We start from the raw sequence: 20,523 nt of genomic DNA on the forward strand, positions 1-20,523 counted from the left end.
GTGAAAATGACTATACATCTCATTGGACCGTGGTGCTGTATGCTGCAAGGTTGTGAGATGAGAAATAGAGGATACTATACGAGGCTTGCTGTGTGAAACCAATATTTAAAAAAGGAACGAATGTAAATCTCATATCACACAAAAGCCATGTAGTATTCCGTCTATCCTACACAAGTTCTGTACTTAACTAAGTGCCTTCTGCTTCACACTTCCCGGAGTCGAAGTGTCATACAGCAGGCAATCAAGCACAGAATGTAGGATAAACAGAATTCTTCATGGCTTGCTGTGTCACACCAGGTTTACACTGTTTGTTTTTTTTCAAATATCGAAAAGCTTACATTTCCGTAATAAACACAACAAAACAAAAACAGTTGAAACCTGGTATGACACAGCAAACCATGTAGTATTATCTATTTGTCACATGGCCGTTCTCTGTCACGTATGCAGGATAAATCTGGCATCACTGTTCCTTAGTTTGTTGAACGAGACTTACCAAGGGACGGACAGTTGAATCAGCACCCTGACTTTCACAGAACACATTGGCAGGATAAACGGAACGCGTGAATATCTCCAGAGAATCGTGCATGTCAAGAGAGCAGACACATCCGGAAGGTAGGCCCCTTATATCCTAAATTGGCACCGCTAGTTCTTACGAAGACAGATAAACTCATAAGCCTGACGCAGACTTTAACTTGAATAAAGCTAACTTTAAACCGAGCGCCTGGAACGCAAACAATAAAACAACACATACAACAACAACAACAACAACAACAACAACAACAACAACAACAACAACAAACTGACACTGTTTTGGGCAGAAAGCTGTACGTGTTTCCTAGTGAGTAGAGGCTTAAATCCAGCATCATGGGAGGACACCAAAGCCGTCATCTGACTAAGGCAGGCCCCGGATATAGCAGCAGCAACTGTCGGCAGATCGTGACGTTACTCTACCCTGACGCTCTCACCCATACCTACTGTGTGCCACCAATCCAGTTCAACAGGGTGCCCTACGTCAGGGATATCGTACCCGGTACCGGTCACGCTGCGCTTGTGCTAAACCCGCCATCTGGTGCCGCCCCTGTCCACATCGTTCTGACACCAAGCCAGCAGCCACCCGCGGCGTTCTCGCCATCACAGTACAGCCTGTTGACCCAGGAGTCACAGCCACAAGCCGTACCTGGTCATGTGCAGGAAAGCGACCTCCGTGATGACTTTGCCCAGAACCATGTGATGGTCAACCTGCAAGAACTCGGCAACAGTCGTCACGAGGCCATGTTCATCCTGTCTCAGCTCAGTTTCGGCAACTACCTCAACCAACATGCCTACGCCGCGGCCGCTGCACAGCTTCCACGACCATCAGACCTTGACACGCAGCAAACAAAGTATTCTGATGGCGAGGCCGACTTTGTGTTGATCCACCGCCAGCACGGCATTCTGATCGGAGAGCTCAAGTCTGTGGGCATGAGCCAGGCTTTTGCTCAGAACCCACAACCTCCGGCCGATGCTGACGTGGCCAAGAGGGTGACGAAGGCGGTCAAGCAGCTAGACAAGTCAGAGACCGTGGTGAGGCACCTTGTGAGCGACGTGGCACCTGGCATGACTGTGAGGAAAACTCTCTTACTGCCTTACCAAAGCTCTGCGCAACTCAAGCGGGTCTTGGATAACAATCCAAAGTTGAAAAAGGTATTCTATGAGAGAGAGAGAGAAAGAGAGAGAGAGAGAGAGAGAGAGAGAGAGAGAGACAGACAGACGACAGACAGACAGACAGAAAGACAGACAGACAGACAGACAGACAGACAGACAGACAGAGGGGCAGTGTGAGTAAAAGACAGATATGTACAGACAGACTTAACCTCCACCGAATCACGCGTTGGACTACACAGTCCGGATGATGTACGACTCATACTTTCCAAAGAAGGATTCAACGTAAACAGTATGGGTCGTACACGACCCACGCCATCCGAATAAGGATAAACGACGTAAAATTCCTTTCGTAATTCCATATGGGTCGTCCACGACCCACATCATCCGAACTGTGTAGTTCAAATTACGTCATCGTTTATTTGTTTGTTTACTAAGATACTGGTAAGTGGTAAGGCGTCCGCCCCGTGATCGGGAGGTCGTGGGTTGGAACCCCGGCCGGGTCATACCTAAGACTTTAAAATTGGCAATCTAGTGGCTGCTCCGCCTGGCGTCTGGCATTATGGGGTTAGTGCTAGGACTGGTTGGTCCGGTGTCAGAATAATGTGACTGGGTGAGACACGAAGCCTGTGCTGCGACTTCTGTCTTGTGTGTGGCGCACGTTATATGTCAAAGCAGCACCGCCCTGATATGGCCCTTCGTGGTCGGCTGGGCGTTAAGCAAACAAACAAACAAACAAATAATCTTTCAAAAGTTGGGCAATGAGAAGGTCGTATGGTGATTGGAGATCACAAGAAGTTTCAATTAAAAACTCCAAATAGTTTCAGAGATAAAGACGATTTTGTGAGGCTCTGGGTCGTCCACGACCCACGAAGCACGGTGAAGGTTATGCGACAGTGTGTGTGTGTGTTCTACATGTATCATAATGACTGCGAGATCATATACGTTGATCTCATTTCATTTCTCCAATACACGTCTAGCAATCAGAGGGTGCTCTAATCTCATTGACAATTTCCCTGTTGCAGGCGGCGTGTCGGAGCCTGGGTGCAGCCAATACTGTGGAGGCCGTACAGCTGTGCTGTTGCTCTGACCAACTGTCCCAGCCTGCATCGTACTGGCACGTGACACCATCCGTGTTATCACAGCTGAGCACCTGGTGGCAACACAGGATGGCCTGTACTGTGGACACTCTGCTCACTGATGACAAGTATCTGGACATCGTGGCCAGGTGGGAAAATCTGATCATTGTGTTTATTTTGCATCAATGTTTGGACAGAATTGTTTCAATTGTTTCGTTTTTATCTGTGCTCAACAACTCTTTCTTGCAGCTGACCCTGTCTGGGAGGAGTGAACAGTTCTTCGGAGCAAAATATATCAAAAATACATGTTACCTTTCCGCATAAACTAAACATCTTATAATTATATAACCATCCGTACAGGGTTTTGCTTGATATCAAGAGCATTCAGTCGAGAGTGAGATAACATTATAAAGAGGGATAGAGTGCTAGGGTAGGATAGAAAGCGAGCCCGCGGGCGTGTGAGAGAGAGAGAGAGAGAGAGAGAGAGAGAGAGAGAGAGAGAGAGAGAGAGAGAGAGAGAGAGAGAGAGAGAGAGAGAGAACAAGAACAAGAACAAGATTTTATTCCTTTAAGGCCTTAGCCCCTTTCGGAAGGGGGCTGGTTACACAAAAGTAGAGCGTGTGTGCAGCAGCAATCCACACACGCGTCGTTTCAAGTGAACAGAAGAAAAGACAATGTATAATCATAAAATACTAATGCTTAAACAGCGTTTTCTAAACATTTAAATGAAAAATACAAGAACTTAGCTACATTGCAAAGTATAGTTTCATTTTTCACAGACAACAACAGTGCAAGTTTGAAGTTCGAAGGACATCTACAAAATGTTGCTGGAATAAATTGACGTCTTAGATTTTCCAGTGCAGGGCAGCATAAAACAAAATGCAATTCATCTTCAGTACAAGATTGACACAAACGACAGACCAAATTATTTTCACTTACAGCTTTATACCTTTCTGTATGTAAAGCAAGTCTGGAAATACCCAATCTAAATTTAACCAAAACATTTAAAATGTGTCTGTTTACTGGAATTGACAAGTATGTTTCTACAAGATTTGTTGTCTTAAAGGTACGGTACAATGCAAACCGGTCGCTAGTCTGAATATGATTATCCCACTCTTGCCACCGGCAGTCAATAATGCGTTGCTTAAAACATGCCAAAAACGAATTAATACAGGCTACACCTTGGTTAATCCATACATACTGAAAACCATATCGACACAGGCACAACCGTACCTGTGATGCCCAAGTAGATTTACCTCTGCTATCTAGAGAAAACAACATCTTATATGCTTTACGAGGTAATCTACTGTCATCCATTCTTGTCAGTTTCAGCCAGTATCTTATGCAACGTACATATGAATTTAAGTAAATGGGATAACGTCCAAATTCACCATATACAAGATCATTAGGAGTACGCCTGTCAACACCTAAAAAACGTTTTAAAGCAAACAAATGCACCTTTTCTACTGTTGCTGCCTGCATCAGACCCCATACCTCGGCACCATACTGAACAATAGGTTGAACTTGTGTGTCAAAAAGCTTGATAAAAACATCCAAAGACAATCTATCGAATTTATACAAATTACTCATAATACACAGTACTGCACGTTTTGCTCTGGCAACTAGATCTTGACAAGAAAAATTAAAGCTTAATTTGGTAGAAAAATAAATACCTAAATACTTGTATGCATTTACTACCTCCATTCTTTGCCCACCAAAATACCAAACTTCACGAGCAGCTAGATATCCACCTTTACGAAAAACCACGATGTTACTTTTCCCCATGTTTACTTTAAGCTCAAGGCGCTGTGAAGCAAAATATAGACTATGTAGTTGTGACTGCAGACCAACAACAGTTTCAGACAGCAAAGTAATATCATCGGCAAACAGTAGAATGAACAATTCAACAATGTCAGGGTTTAAAGTAATACCATGCCTACCATTATCAATGATTTCCAATGCCAGCTCATTTATAAACAGAGCGAATAAAATTGGACTGCACACGTCTCCTTGCTTCACACCTTTTGTACAGTTAATGAAATCTGTTAGTTGAGCACCACATCGTATTTTAGCCTTGACCATTGCATACATACTTTTAATACATCTATACAACTTTCCCTTTATACCATTTTTAATCAAAATTGGCCAGAGCAGTCTGCGTGAGATACTGTCAAAACATTTCTCAAAATCAATGAAAGCTACATAAAGTTTGCGATTATTAGAAAATTGTTTCTGTACAGCAGCAAGCAGAGTGAAGATGTGGTCAACAGTAGAATAATTTTGTTTGAAACCAGCCTGACATTCACCTGTAATATTATGTAATTCAGTCCACTCTTTAAGTCTATTATTAACAACAGTACCATACAATTTACTACATATATCACACAATGAAATTCCCCTATAGTTGTTAGTATCATTTCTATCTCCTTTCTTAAATAACGGTACAATAACTGAATCGTACCAGTTCTGTGGATAGATTCCCTCATCAAACAAAGCGTTAAACAGTTTCACTAAAAACAACACCACATCTTCGCTAGCTGCTTTAAAAAATTCCCCAATTAAACCATCAGGTCCTGCAGCTTTGCCCGATTTCAGTTTTCTGATAGCAATCAACACTTCTTCTTTGGTAATGGGTCTATCCAGCATTTCTTCATATTCATTATTCACGTCATTAACATCAGCATGCTCATCATCTTCAATCTCATCTTTTTCTAAAATGCTATGAAAGTGCTGGTACCAATCATCAACAGAAATATTGTTTTGCTGCTGGACCTTTTTACAAGAAACATTTTTAATTTTCCTCCAAAATTCTCTCTGATCACTTACAGCACCTACAAGTTCTGTATACAAACTGTCATTGTACTGTTTCTTTTTTCTATGCACAAGGTTTTTATATTCACGCCTGGCTTTACAATACTCATCCCTATCCACATTTTCTAATGAATTCCTACAATACTCATCCCTATCCACATTTTCTAATGAATTCCTACATTTTCTCAGCAACTTTCTGACACGTCTTCTTTCAAGCACACATTCACGATCAAACCATTTGAATTTACGTGGTTCATCTGACAAGATAATAGTTTTCTTCATACAAGTTGCACAATCTTTAACTGAATTTATAAACAAAGTCAAAGCATCATTTACATTAATATCAATCATTTCGCTTGCCAGTCGTAACTGTTGCCGAAACACATCAGAATTAATTGCATCTTTGTACTGATGTTCATGATCAGAGTTCCAAACAAATTTTTGCAAAACTTCTTTTTTCTTAACCTTTGTAGCATGTGAATAAAGGTTGTTTTGTTGAGTGATAGTTAATTCAAGTGGCATGTGTTGTGAATCAATATTGTCAGAGACATAAAGGCTGCAAAATTTAACAATGGAATCAAACAAATCATAGGAAGCAAGGAAGTAGTCATTCACACTGTTTCCAAATTCAGAGATGAATGTGTAACAACCCTGAAGGGGGTGTGAGAGAGAGAGAGAGAGAGAGAGAGAGAGAGAGAGAGAGAGAGAGAGAGAGAGAGAGAGAGAGAGAGAGAGAGAGAGAGAGAGAGAGAGAGAGAGAGAGAGACATTTCACTTTCATCATCACACAAACAAACAAACAAACAAACAAACACGCTTCTCAACAACATACACCTTTGCTGTGAGTCCGGTTTTAAAAACACAATTTTCTGGGGAAACTTAAAAATAATTCTCCGCTTTGTTAAATTTCATTTTTATATTGTGACTTGTATCACAACCACATAACCTAAAGTACAGCAGACACAACAATAAAATCACGTCTATCTTTCAGGTTTGTGGGACCGGCCACCACGGTGTCTGTCCCCTGCTACAACGGTGTCCGTGTGGAGGTGCGGACTGCAGGACAGGCGGTGGCGGAACTGGGGCGGAGGCTGGCACTTCTGATTCTGACCTTGCAACAACTTGACCTGTTGAACAGAGACCCGCAACTGGTGTTCTTGACGGGACCCCCTGGCACTGGTTAGTATCATCATCATCATCATCATCATCATCATTATCATCATCATCAATTCATCATTATCATCATCATCAATTCATCATTATCATCATCATCATTATCATCATCATCACATATGTGTTGTTGTCGCCATTGTATTCTTTGACATGTTTTGTAAACGGGGAAAAAACAACTAATCTAATTAAGTAGATGTGCAACGCCAAGGCACTGCATACCCCAGCGAAAGACAAACACCTCTCTCTCTCTCTCTCTCTCTCTCTCTCTCTCTCTCTCTCTCTCTCTCTCTCTCTCTCTCTCTCTCTCTCTCTCTCTCTCTCTCTTACAGTAATAGAGTCCTCCCTTCAAACAGCTTTAAACGATGTAAATAACTGATGTAGTGCTTATGCTATGCTTGTCCATCCAATAAAAAACTAAAAGTATGTTGATTGCAACCAGACAAAAACATCAGATTTCTTCACTCAAACTAAATCTTACTATTGGTACGCAATCAATTGAACAAGTTCAACAGCATCGCGTTTTAGGGGTAATTCTTGATTGTGTCCGGTGTCAGAATAATGTGACTGGGTGAGACATGAAGCCTGTGCTTCGACTTCTGCCTTGTGTGTGGCGCACGTTATATCTCAAAGCAGCACCGCCCTGATAATTATGGCCCTTCGTGGTCGGCTGGGCGTTAAGCAAACAAACACATAAATACGCACATAGACAGACGGACACACACACCTTTACAAACAAACACATATACACACTCATACACACACAAACATACACACAAACTCATGCACACACACACATTCACACACACTCTTTCTTCCTCTCTCTCAGTCTTTACTTACACACACACACACACACACACACACACACACAAACACACACACATACACACACACACACACACACACACTAACACTAAGACATGTGCACAAAATGAACACACACACACACACACACACACCGCGAGAGAAAAAGACTACAGGGAGGCATGACGTCATGATGCATTAATTGACGTCAAAGACTTTTGACCGTGACGTAATCTTCTTAGGCGAGCTTTATCCATAGTCTTGGATAACCACACACACATTGACTTGGAAACTACAGAATTTCTACCCGTCCAAAGCGGCCTTGGGTGGCGTTTGCTCAAAAAATGGGGGCGCCTATTGCACCCACCGTATTTTTGTTAGTATGGTCCCAATTTTTGGTGAACTTCCATCTTCAACTGTAGCCCGTAGCCGGGCACAAAGAATCCTTCTTTATCATGTATTATCGGTATGAACATGTCTCAAGTCGATTGACGATTACAGTATAGCGTTCGTGGGATAAATAGAGAATACTACATGGCTTGCTGTGTCGTACCAGATGTACACGAGTTGTTTTTTTTAAATATTGAACTGCGAGCGAAAGCGAGCTGTTCACTATTTGAAAAAGCAACGAGTGTAAATCTGGTACGACACAGCAAGCCATGTAGTATTCTGTTTATCCTACATACTGTACTTACGTGTATTTTACTGAAAATGTCCTGCATTCGAGGCAGCTAAATTGAAGACGCTTGTTTTGGAACCTCGATCTCTTCTAAAGCCTCGTGAAATCTATTACGTCAAAGCAAAGAAACGTCACTCTGAAAGTGTGGCGTGACGTGTTAGTTCTAAAGATTCATCGAGGGTAATTAGCGAGCGCAATTTGTGTTTCAAAAATGACGTTTGTCTCGGTGACTTTGGCATCATACGCAGTGGAAAAACAGGTCCCTGACAAACTTGCTTGACATGACCTCATTTACATGATATACACACGTGTGATTTGAACGATTATTATCTCACGGGTGTCTCTCTCACGTATGTAAGATAAACCTCCAGCTTCGCTGGGATTACTATAGGGTTGCGGATTGTGAAAATCAAAACGGCGACCACAGGCGGGAAGAACATTACTTTTCTCTGAACATTTCAAAAGGTAAATAAATTAAGTAGATGTGCAACGCCAAGGCACTGCATACCCCAGCGAAAGACAAACCTCTCTCTTAATCTCTCTCTTAATCTCTCTCTTAATCTCTCTCAAACACACACACACGAACACACACACACCCCAAGTTACACACTCACTCACACGCACTCACTCACTCTCTCACACACACTTCATACACACAAAACACACCCCCATACGCACATATATAGACAGACGGACATGAACACCTTTACAAACAAACACACATACACTTACGCACACACACACACCCACCCACTCTCTCTTTCTCTCTTATACAGACACACACCCACACACTGTACATACGCACGCACACACACACACACACACACACACACACACACACACATACATTGACTCACACAAATCTCAAACACACAAAACACACACTCATACGCACATAGACCGGCACGGTTGGCCTAGTGGTAAGGCGTCCGCCCCGTGATCGGGAGGTCGTGGGTTCGAACCCTGGCTATACCTAAGACTTTAGAATTGGCAATCTAGTGGCTGCTCCGCCTGGCGTCTGGCATTATGGGGTTAGTGCTAGGACTGGTTGGTCCGGTGTCAGAATAATGTGACTGGGTGAGACATGAAGCCTGTGCTGCGACTTCAATCAATCAATCAATGACGCTTATATCGCGCATATTCCGTGGGTACAGTTCTAGGCGCTCTGCAGTGATGCCGTGTGAGATGAAATTTTATACGGCCAGTAGATTGCAGCCATTTCGGCGCATATTTACCTTTCACGGCCTATTATTCCAAGTCACACGGGTATAGGTAGACAATTATTAACTGTGCCTAAGCAATTTTGCCAGGAAAGACCCTTTTGTCAATCGTGGGATCTTTAACGTGCACACCCAATGTAGTGTACACGGGGGGAGGGTTCGGACACCGAAGAGAGTCTGCACACAAAGTTGACTCTGAAATAAATTTCCGCCGAACCTGGGATCGAACTCACGCTGACAGCGGCCAACTGAATACAAATCCAGCGCGCTACCAACTGAGCTATATCCCCGCCCCGCGACTTCTGTCTTGTGTGTGGTGCACGTTATAAATTATGTCAAAGCAGCACCGCCCTGATATGGCCCTTAGTGTTCGGCTGGGCGTTAAGCAAACAAACAAACAAATACGCACATAGACAGTCGGACACACACACCTTTACAAACAAACACATATACACACTCATACACACAAACTCATGCACACACACATTCACACACACTCTCTCTCTCTCTCTCTCAAACACACACACACACACACACACACACACACACACACACACACACACATACCCCAAGTCACACACACACACATACACACACTCACTCAGACGCACTCTCTCACTCTCTCACAAAAACTTCATATACACAAAACACACACCCATACGCACATAATTGGACAGACGGACATACACACCTTTACAAACAAACACACATACACGCACACACATACACTTATGCCCTCACACACACTCACACACACACGAGTACAGACTCATGCACGCGTGCGCGCACACACACACACACACACATACAAATACACACACACACATACGAGTACAGACTCAAGGGCGGATCTGGGGGGGGGGGGGGGCGTTACACGGGTTACTTACCCCCCCCCACCCCCCCAAAAAAAGGTAATTTATTGGCTCAGGATGCACCAGATAGCTCTATTTTGCTTCTTTGGATAAAACAAATGTCCGGGGGGGCATGCCCCTGGACCCCCCTAGAGGCTTAGGCGCCTTCGGCGCCGTCAACTTGTATCTTCACAGTCATTCTGTAACCCCCCCCCCCCCCCCCCTCCAAAGTGAATTGATCCGCCCTTGCAGACTCATGCACGCGTGCGCACACACACACACACACAAATACACACACACACACACACACACACAAACAGTATCACTAACACATGTGCTCAAAATGAACACAAACATCATACACACTGCGCGAGAGAGAAAGACTACAGGGAGGCATGACGTCATGATGCATTAATTGACGTCAAAGACTTTCGACCGTGACGTATTCTTCTTAATCTTACGCGAGCTTTATCCATAGACTTCGAAACTACATAATTTCTACCCGTCCAAAGCGGCCTTGGGTGGCGTTTGCTCAAAAAATGGGGGCGCCTATTGCACCCACCGTATTTTTGTTAGTATGGTCCCAATTTTCTGCTTGAGCCTCTGAAGAGTTTACAAAGGACGAAGTACCGAAGACGGGATCGCTGACTATTTCAGCTTCGTCGTTGATGAAATTCGTGAACTCTCTGAACAGTGGGTACCGCTGTTTGTCTCGTTTGGTTGAGGCTACGTATCTGTTCCAGCGATGTGAGAACCAATCAGGAAGTTTGTCAACCAGCTTCTTTATCTGATGGATATCATCCAGAATGGCTAGACCACCCACCTCCTGGGACGCGATTAAACACTGCTGCAGAAAGTCGGAGAAACTCCTGAGTCCGGAAACGTCTTTACTCTTGATGGCCGGCCATTTGTCGAGTTTCGTTCTGAAAGCTTGTGACACGGCAAAAGAATTTCCAAATCTCTTTTCCAACGCCACCAAGGCGTTCAGATATGCAGACTCATCTCGAAGAAGAAAGAACCCAGCAATCGCTTCCCTTGCGGCTCCTCCGACGTATTTCTGTAGATACAGCATCTTCTCTTGTGGTGAGATGCCTCTACTTTCAATGAGAAATGAGAATGAAGCCTTCCATGTAGGGTACAAGAGGTGATCTCCGGAGAATACCGATGGCTCGGGAGGAGGCAGTCGACTTAAGGCGATAGCAGCATTGAGGCTTTTGCTCAAAGTTTCGACTGAGGATTCTGATCTGGGTGAATCTGGCTCTGCTCGGTTTCCGTACAGGTAGGGGTATGCCGACTTTGACACAAAGCTGTTTTGATACGCGCTTTGAGCGTTAGAGAGTGAAGTGGGTCCATAATTATTCTCTTGATGCAAACTGTTCTGGGTCTGAGGAACAAAGCTATACGTGACATTAGGATCGTTAGGGGAGAATGCAGATGCCGTAGGTCTTAGAAACGAATGCCACGTATAGCTTTGTGCCTCAGACCCAGAACAGTTTGCATCAAGAGAATAAATATGGAGTTGTGTGAACCTGGAATACGTTTTCACTGTAACTGCTTCTGATCCGCTTGTATTGTTGTTGTTGTATGGAAGCCTCATTGTTTGGTGTATGCTGGTAACGTTCACGCTCTCACCAACACACAGACTCATTGTTGGTCTAGTTCTTTTTAATTTGGTGACGGTAGAGAGAGCTAGAGAGGTGAAAACGTATTCCAGGTTCACACAACTCCATCACAACACAACCCTCTGAGTGGAAGGACATAAGACGACAAATCTCAACACCCAAAACTGACTAACATCAACACCTTCGAACTCACACAACTGAATAATAGCTCACCATATAAAAATAAGAAACTGCAAAGCACACGCAAAAACACGTTCTCCATGAAACACTAAACAAACAAACAACTTCACGAGACTGCTTAATCAAGGCTGAACTCGCAAAGCTGAGACACACGAAAGTAAGAGACGTTTCACGAGCAACAAACAACAACCTTGTCCACAGGTCATAAATCACTTAAACAAACAGTACAGCCGAATACAAACAAGTCGCGTAAGGCGAAAATACAACATTTAGTCAAGTAGCTGTCGAACTCACAGAATGAAACTGAACGCAATGCAACGCAGCAAGACCGTATACTCGTAGCATCGTCAGTCCACCGCTCACGGCAAAGGCAGTGAAATTGACAAGAAGAGCGGGGTAGTACTTGCGCTGAGAAGAATAGCACGCTTTTCTGTACCTCTCTTCGTTTTAACTTTCTGAGCGTGTTTTTAATCCAAACATATCATATAGATATCTGTTTTTGGAATCCGGAACCGACAAGGAATAAGATGAAATTGTTTTTAAATCGATGTCGGAAATTTAATTTTCATATTAATTTGTATATATTTAATTTTCAGAGCTTGTTTTTAATCCAAATATAACATATTTATATGTTTTTGGAATCAGCAAATGATGGAGCATAAGATGAATGTAAATTTGGATTGTTTTATAAAAAAAAATTTTTTTTTTTTACAATTTTCCGATTTTTAATGACCAAAGTCATTAAGTAATTTTTAAGCCACCCAGCTGAAATGCAATACCGAAGTCAGGGCTTCGTCGAAAATTACTTGACCAAAATTTCAACCAATTTGGTTGAAAAATGATGGCGTGACAGTGCCGCCTCAACTTTCACGAAAAGCCGGATATGACGTCATAAAAGACATTTATCAAAAAAATGAAAAAAACGTATTGGGATTTCATGCCCAGGAACTCTCATGTCAAATTTCATAAAGATCGGTCCAGTAGTTTAGTCTGAATTGCTCTACACACACACACAGACAGACACACACACACACACACACGCACGCACATACACCACGACCCTCGTCTCGATTCCCCCCTCTACGTTAAAACATTTAGTCAAAACTTCACTAAATGTAAAAAGAGTTCAAAACACGATTTAAAAAAGAGGCCCTGCGCGGGCAGGCACACTGCTCATTATTAAGACTTACCTAATAATTCAGTTGAGTAAAACTGTTTTATTTAAATAAAGTAATACAGTTTGTGAATGTTCACTTGCAGACAGTTATTTAGTTTAAAATTGTTAAGTTTGGCTTATGTTCCCTTTTCATAACACTGTCACGGGTATGATAATGTCATACAATGGTCCTTCACTGATGGTATCTGCATGACCGTTCTGTAGCTGCTGTCTATAGGTTATTTGCAAGTAGACATGTATGCTTGATTGCTCTGTAACTTGTATACAAGTCCTTCACCACTTGCATCTGCTTGATGGTTTCGTAACTGGTGTCCATGCAGGTTTTTCTCGTGTGGCATCTTCTTTGACTATTCTGTAAGTGGTATTAAGGTTCTTCATCAGTCATTTGCCTGAAGTAAACAGGAGGCTGCTTTGCGTATGACATCCCCTCCAGAGCATGGAATGAAACCTGCAATGACGAAGTACTAATGAAAAACTATGCAAACTGAAGCAAACCACGACACATTTTAGAGGAACATATATTGTTAAAATGCCTCTGTGTGTGTGTGTGTGTGTGTGTTGGGAATAACAAAATAAACTTACACATATTTTAAAACAACAATTCATAAATGTGAAAATAGTTACAGTGTAATATAAATCAAGTATAATTGCAATGCCTCTTGCACAGTCATCAACTAGCAAAGGAACAACATACCCCCAGCCAGGAACAAAATGTCCATCTCTGTTTCCGTCGCACACATACACACACTGTTGTCTCTCTCTCTCTCACATGCACAACAACACACACAAACTCACACATACAAACAAACACTCACACAATTACACTGACACACACACAACACAACCATACACACACAACCACACGCACACACCCACACACTGTTCTCTTTCTCTCACATGCACAAGTGCACACAACAAATCCCACATACAAACAAACATGCACAAAAACACACACTTTACCTTTCACAAAGAAAACATTACCATTTGGATGGCATGACATTAATTTCTAGGCAATCAAAAGTGTGATTCAAAGACAGATGCCTTTTAAGTATATGAATGCATTTTTACACACCAAGCAAGCACAGGCACTCAGCGGGTCAGTACACATGTTGATCTATTCAATCAGAAGTGGATCCTTCACCCTTCACTGCTGCTGTGATATTCGACATCTGCGACCTTGATAAATATAAAAATAAGTTCTAATAAGAAAGAGAACAAACTTGTACAAATATTCTGCTGCTGTTGGTATACATGCATGTACAGAAATACACAAACCCTTACAGATAACAAAAGTCGCTGCGACATCACTGCGATTTTGCGATCTTAACACATCATGACAACTACGTTAATCGCAGCTGGTCATAACTACCAGCGATGCTGGCGCGAGCCTCACGACAACATCGCAGGTAGCTACAACCATGACACGCGCCTCGCGACTACATCAAAGTTAGTTGCGACCTTGGTGTGAGCCTCGCAACATCATGGGTAGATGCAACCTTGACACACGCCTCAGGACTACATCAAAGTTAGTTGTGACCTTGCCACGAGCCTCGCAACATCATGGGTAGATGCAACCTTGACACACGCCTCAGGACTACATCAAAGTTAGTTGTGACCTTGCCACGAGCCTCGCAACATCACGGGTAGCTGCAACCTTGACACGCGCCTCGCGACTACATCAAAGTTAGTTGCGACCGTTGACATGAGTTGGTGATACGCTAAGACCCTGGTAACAATAAGGACGCAGGGAGGATGACGGTGTCACGAAATAAAAACTCTGCCTGAACAATCCCTCTCAATGCGGTCAACGTGCATGCGCTACATGGGGAGATTAATCAGATCATGAACAGTCGAGCGGATTGCTAACCCTAACGTTCAAGATTGGCCCATGCGCTTTGAGAGGGATTGTTCAGCAGATTTTTTTTTTCGTAACAACGAGGTATGTGAGAGTGATGATGATAAAAGTTTATTAAAAATGTCAGATCTGCTACATGCATTATAGTTTTTCGTTGGGTTATGTTAGAACCCGGTGTCTCCAGTAAGCGTTGGGGCAGGGAAAATTAAAAATATTAGTTTATTTCAAAGTGTAAGTCTTTAAAAAAAAGGGGTTAAAATTTCAGAGCCACTTTGTAAAACCAAAGAATAAAAGAGTTCATTCAGATTTGTACAGGGAGAGCATAACAGCATATATTTACAGCATGCATGTCTTGTTATTGCTATAGGTTTATATATCTATGCCACACTTGAATGACACATTAAATACGTACATTCATACAGACAGTCATATTCATTTACTCATGTAATTTAAATGATATAGTCCCACAGGAATATGTTAATATCAAAATCTGATATGAAATTTCCTACACACACCCATGAAGTTCAAGCCCTCAGCAGTTCTGCACACATGTTGATCCAGGAGGTCCAAAAACACCCTGCACTTGTTGTCCAACAGTCACTGCTCCGGTGAAACCCTCCATTTAGGACCCTGAAATATATTACAAGTTCCATAAAGTGATACAAAACTTTGTTGTTGTCCTTATCTGCTGAAGGAGCACCTCCTGTCGCTTCACAGCATCTGTAACACAAGAGAGGACTGAGTATCCAGCCAGAAATTTCATGACTGTATTTTTATAATGATGATCAACAAAACTTTTTAGAACATAAACCGAAGTTGCAAGATCATGTTATGATTTTAGTCTTTTTAGGGGCTTTTAAAATGATATGACAAATATAAAGTCAGATGCACTTCCCCCATTGTTATACTTAAACATAGAACTAAGGCTTGTTCATACAGTGGAACTCCCCTTGTTAGACCTCAAAATATCTGAGAAAAATAGGCCTTAAAAACCCTGGGTGTCTTAAAAAGGCCGTTGATTGATGATTCACAAAGATTATTCACAGAAAATATGAAAAAAGCAAGGTCCTAAAAGGGAGTGTGTCTTTAAGTGCGTGTGTGTGTGTGTGTGTGTGTGTGTGTGTGCATCACAATTAAGGTCTAAACAAAAACAAACACACACCCAAGAAAAGCAATTTTATTGTTTTTTTAATTTGATCCAAGACAGTGAATCAAACAATAAATTTCCATCACTGATTCAGACGCAGTTTATATTTAAATATATCCCATGACCTCCCTTCTTTGTCTCTGTTACTTCAGTATGGGTATATATGTTGTATTTTTATAGCTCAATAAATACATCATGGACTCAAAAAAATATATGATAGTGCAGATTCCGATTTGGGCGAAGAACTACTTTGCTCCCCGACCTTTGACCTCGCGCCGAACAATGTGACACATTTGTATGAAGTTCCAAAATCGTATTGCACGGCTCAGAAAACCATATCAGTTGCACGCAAAAATGAATCTCAGAACTGATCTGATGTATGAGATGCAATAAGCAAACGTGTCTTTCATTATGAAAGCAATGCAGGTCGAAAAAAACGAACATTCAACTTACAAGATAACCAGATGCTAGCGAACCAAAACAAAAACACGAGTACCCTCCCTTGCTTCGTTAGCAGACGACTTTTGAGAATCTGTCAGACCGTCCTTACCTGGCACGGTTGGCTATCAATTATCGGCTGTTTCACGTGTTTTGCGAGCAAGTCTACTCTTTTGCCTGGCTCTGCAGTAAGTCCACATTGGCGATGAAGGTATCCGAGAACTTAACATGTGTGTATTTTTCCGTAATCCAGTCATATTCCTTCAAAATGCAATCAATCGGCGGTGACAGACGTGTCGGCCGCGTTTTCCTCACACCCATACCAGTTTAAGTTCATCCATGCAAACACACTCGCAAAACAGTTTATCACGTAGATACATTTCAAATAGGGAGCAAATGGTTAAATCTAAACCTACATATTTGTTCCCTAAAATTTGCTTCTCTGTCAATAAGCCTAATTACACACGTTCGAGAAAAACAACGTGGAATCGATTCTGAATCGAGTAAGCCAAATGGGTCCCAAACCCGTTTCGCCCGTTCTGCCGACCTGAAACGCAAAACAAAAGAATTGTGCGCTTCAACTAAATTAATTTCTATACGATTTCATTACTTTCTTGCAACTTATGAACCTTTACTTAAAGCTTTTAAATGGTCTGAAAGTAGTGTTACCGCGTACTTATCGATGCACTCATTCGTTTTATTTTTTCAGCGACGGTCACTTAGTTTAAGGTTGCAAAAGGGCTAAGTCTCGCTGGCAACAATGTTTTACACTGCACAGATCGCAACAGTGCCGCTAGTAGTCTACACTTTGTGTTTGATGGTAGAATGGGATATACAGATTACAACACTCGTGGTTTTTTATATGGCTTGTATTTCAGTCAAGACCCAGCGGGAATATCAATCGAGAGCCACTCGCCAGAGGCTCGTGTCTCCCGATGATATTCATCCGCTGGGTCTTGACTGAAATACAAGCCATATAAAAAACCACTCGTGTTGTAACCTATACGTATGTGTGTTGCAAACATTACACAACAGTGGATCATAAATACCAAATTCAGCTATGCTAGTACCGTATTGCAAATTATACTGTTCAAAAAAAGAAACGCATAGCTTGTAATATTTGGTTAATTTAGTTATATGGCTACAAGGATATCCACCAAACTGCAGAAAATGTTTATCTGGTCGTCGACCTTTCGTCCATTGCCACAAGTGAGCTCTGCACGTGACGCATGCGTTATCAGTGGCTACAATGTCAAAATTGCTCATTTGGCATGACCACTCGTCATGCTTCAGTGTAATCTCGTGAAACTCGGGGAATATTGAGCTCTCACCATGTCTTCCAAAACCCATAAAAGCGGATTGTTCGCCACAAAGAAATCAGACGACAATTCAGCGACGAAAGATGGCCCGATTGAGCAGAGAAGACCGCCAAATTGCATTGGGTCGTTTACAAGCAGGCCAAAGTCCAAGTGCAATCGCCAGGCACTTCCACGTGTCCCAGAGCACCATCAGTAGACTGTGGGTCAGGTTTCAAGCCACTGGCTCCGTTGCTGACTTGCCACGAGCGGGAAGACCAAGGGCGACAACTGCTGCTCACGACCGCTTCATACGGCTCCGCCACCTCCGGAATCGTTTCCTGTCGGCCTCATCTTCTGTCCAGGCTCTCCCCGGGCCACACCGATTATCGGACCAGACCGTGCGGAACCGCCTGCATGAAGCTGGTTTGAGAGCTCGCAGACCTCACAGTGTAGCTGTCCTCACCCGCCGCCATCGCCAGAACCGTGTGCAGTGGGGCAACCAGCACCTTCGCTGGACCGTCCGGAATCACTGGAGACACGTGTGGTTCAGCGACGAGTCCTACTTCCTGCTCCAGCGACATGGTCGGAGGAGGGTCTACCGGAGAGTAAACGAACGTTACGCGCCCAACTGTGTGGATGAGGCACCCGTTCATGGTGGTGGAGGCGTCATGGTGTGGGGGGCGATCAATACCGCTGGAAGGAGCACCCTGGTGCACGTCCAAGGGCGCATAACTGCCCAGCGATACGTGGAGGAAATTCTGCGCCCACACGCCCTTCCTCTTCTGGCTGACCAGGATGCCATATTCCAGCAGGACAACGCTCGCCCGCACACAGCACGACTCACCACCCAGTTCCTCACCGACCACCATGTCCAGGTGCTTCCCTGGCCATCCATGTCGCCAGACATGAACCCGATAGAACACCTCTGGGATGAATTGGACAGACGTGTGCGCAGGCGAGAAGAAGCGCCGGCAAATCACCGCGATCTATTGCAGGCACTTCAGGAGGAGTGGGACACCATCCCACAGCAAGATATCCGGCATCTGATCCAGTCCATGCCCAGAAGGTGCCGGGCAGTTGTTGCTGCTCAAGGCAGTCACACCCCCTATAGGCCTACTGACTTGACAGCCTCGGCACCCAATCGTATTGATTGACTGATTGATTTGAAGATGCAAATGAACTGTGTGTGCATTCAACTGTGTCCATACCAAATTTCAAACAAATAATCTAAATATTGGATTTTCTGTTAATTTGTTCGACAAATAAAACAAATTTGGCAAGTAGCAACTATGCGTTTCTTTTTTTGAACAGTATACATTAAATTTGAAAAGTCAGAAAAAAACAGGGTTTTTAAATTTAATAATTTGTCCTTAATAATTTACTTACTGGTTAAGAGTACAACTTTTCACAATGTCAGCACAGAGAATGGAATCCTTGGTGTCTGCTTCCGTTTTTATCTGAATGACTCATTGGTACAGCCATCTGTCATCACCCTGCCGACTGTTTTTTTGACCTGGAGTCCAGAAGCTCCCCCACCAACCCAGGCAGTTTTGTTTTTCACTAAAAGTAAAAGAATAAATGTCAAATAGATTTGCACAAAGGAATAAAAAGAGGTTTTCTAGTAATCCAAATAAAGCATGCAGAAATAAAAACACAAAAAGTAACATCAAACAGTTTTGCCTCTTGTGCCCCCAAGACACTGGAATAATTACAGGCCACCAGATAGGCCGTCCATCACTGAAAGTGAACAGAAAAACTTGATGTTTAAATGTGTGTGTGTGTGTGTGTGTGTGTGTGTGTGTGTGTGTGTGTGTGTGTGTGTGTGTGTGTGTGTGTGTGTGTGTGTGTCTGTCTGTGTGCGTGTGTGTGTTATACAAGTGGTACAGGTAATTTAAGACAAGAGTTTAAAATGTCACTTACTTGTCCCTGTCAGTGTAAACTTTCAGCACAAAGAATGGAAACATTGGTGTTTTTGTCCTTTCCGTTCCAATTGAATGACTTGGTACAGCCATGTCATCAAGTTGATCAACCAGCTCACTGTTCCTGTTACTAGTTCAACCTCTTTTCCACATTGCAGACAGATTTTTAATCTGAAATATAGTGAAAAAGTCATGTATATGTTTTCAAAATGGGAATTTATGAGTAAACAGTTAACGAAATAGCCCGCTTCTGTGACGTACTCCCCACGGACATAACCACGTGCGGCAGCCAGATCCAGATAGAATCAACAAACAAGTAAAACTCAAAATAAAAACATCAAACTCAAACTCAAAGAAAAAAATGCAAATGGCCCAATGGTCACTGTAATAGGGCCTTTTACACCAAGGCTATTCTAGGCGACCTTGACCTTGATGCACAAACATTGCTGTTATGGCGTGTGTGGAAGTGATTTAAGACACCGTGAGAGATCACACATGGTCGGTGTTGGATGGGTACCGTTTTCCAAACCCTCTAGAGATTTAGAAAAGTGCCGAAAATGGATTAAACTATGTGGAAGAACGATCGAGAGGTTCAACATCGAAAAAGTCAACAAAGACACCTACATTTGCACA

At 42.9% G+C, this 20,523-nt stretch overlaps 1 protein-coding gene across 1 annotated transcript; it reads left to right on the forward strand.

Annotated features, from left to right (window-relative positions):
* The first annotated feature begins 628 nt into the window (after positions 1-628).
* On the forward strand, positions 629-6,714 carry LOC138977894 (uncharacterized). Its single transcript, XM_070350502.1, has 3 exons — positions 629-1,683; positions 2,667-2,869; positions 6,522-6,714. Exons 1-3 carry the CDS (start codon positions 865-867, stop codon positions 6,712-6,714), a joined length of 1,215 nt encoding a protein of 404 aa, XP_070206603.1. The 5' UTR covers positions 629-864.
* Positions 6,715-20,523: the final 13,809 nt, after the last annotated feature.

This window comes from Littorina saxatilis, linkage group LG10 (genome assembly GCF_037325665.1).
Source record: "Littorina saxatilis isolate snail1 linkage group LG10, US_GU_Lsax_2.0, whole genome shotgun sequence".
Taxonomy (NCBI): domain Eukaryota; kingdom Metazoa; phylum Mollusca; class Gastropoda; order Littorinimorpha; family Littorinidae; genus Littorina; species Littorina saxatilis.

What these genes read in the sequence shown, in the direction of transcription:
- LOC138977894 (XM_070350502.1), top strand. Translation starts at nt 865, where the DNA reads ATGGGAGGACACCAAAGCCGTCATCTGACTAAGGCAGGCCCCGGATAT. An exon ending in ACAATCCAAAGTTGAAAAAG is followed by an intron (nt 1,684 to 2,666) that starts GTATTCTATGAG and finishes TCCCTGTTGCAG; the next exon opens with GCGGCGTGTCGGAGCCTGGG. An exon ending in TATCTGGACATCGTGGCCAG is followed by an intron (nt 2,870 to 6,521) that starts GTGGGAAAATCT and finishes TCTATCTTTCAG; the next exon opens with GTTTGTGGGACCGGCCACCA.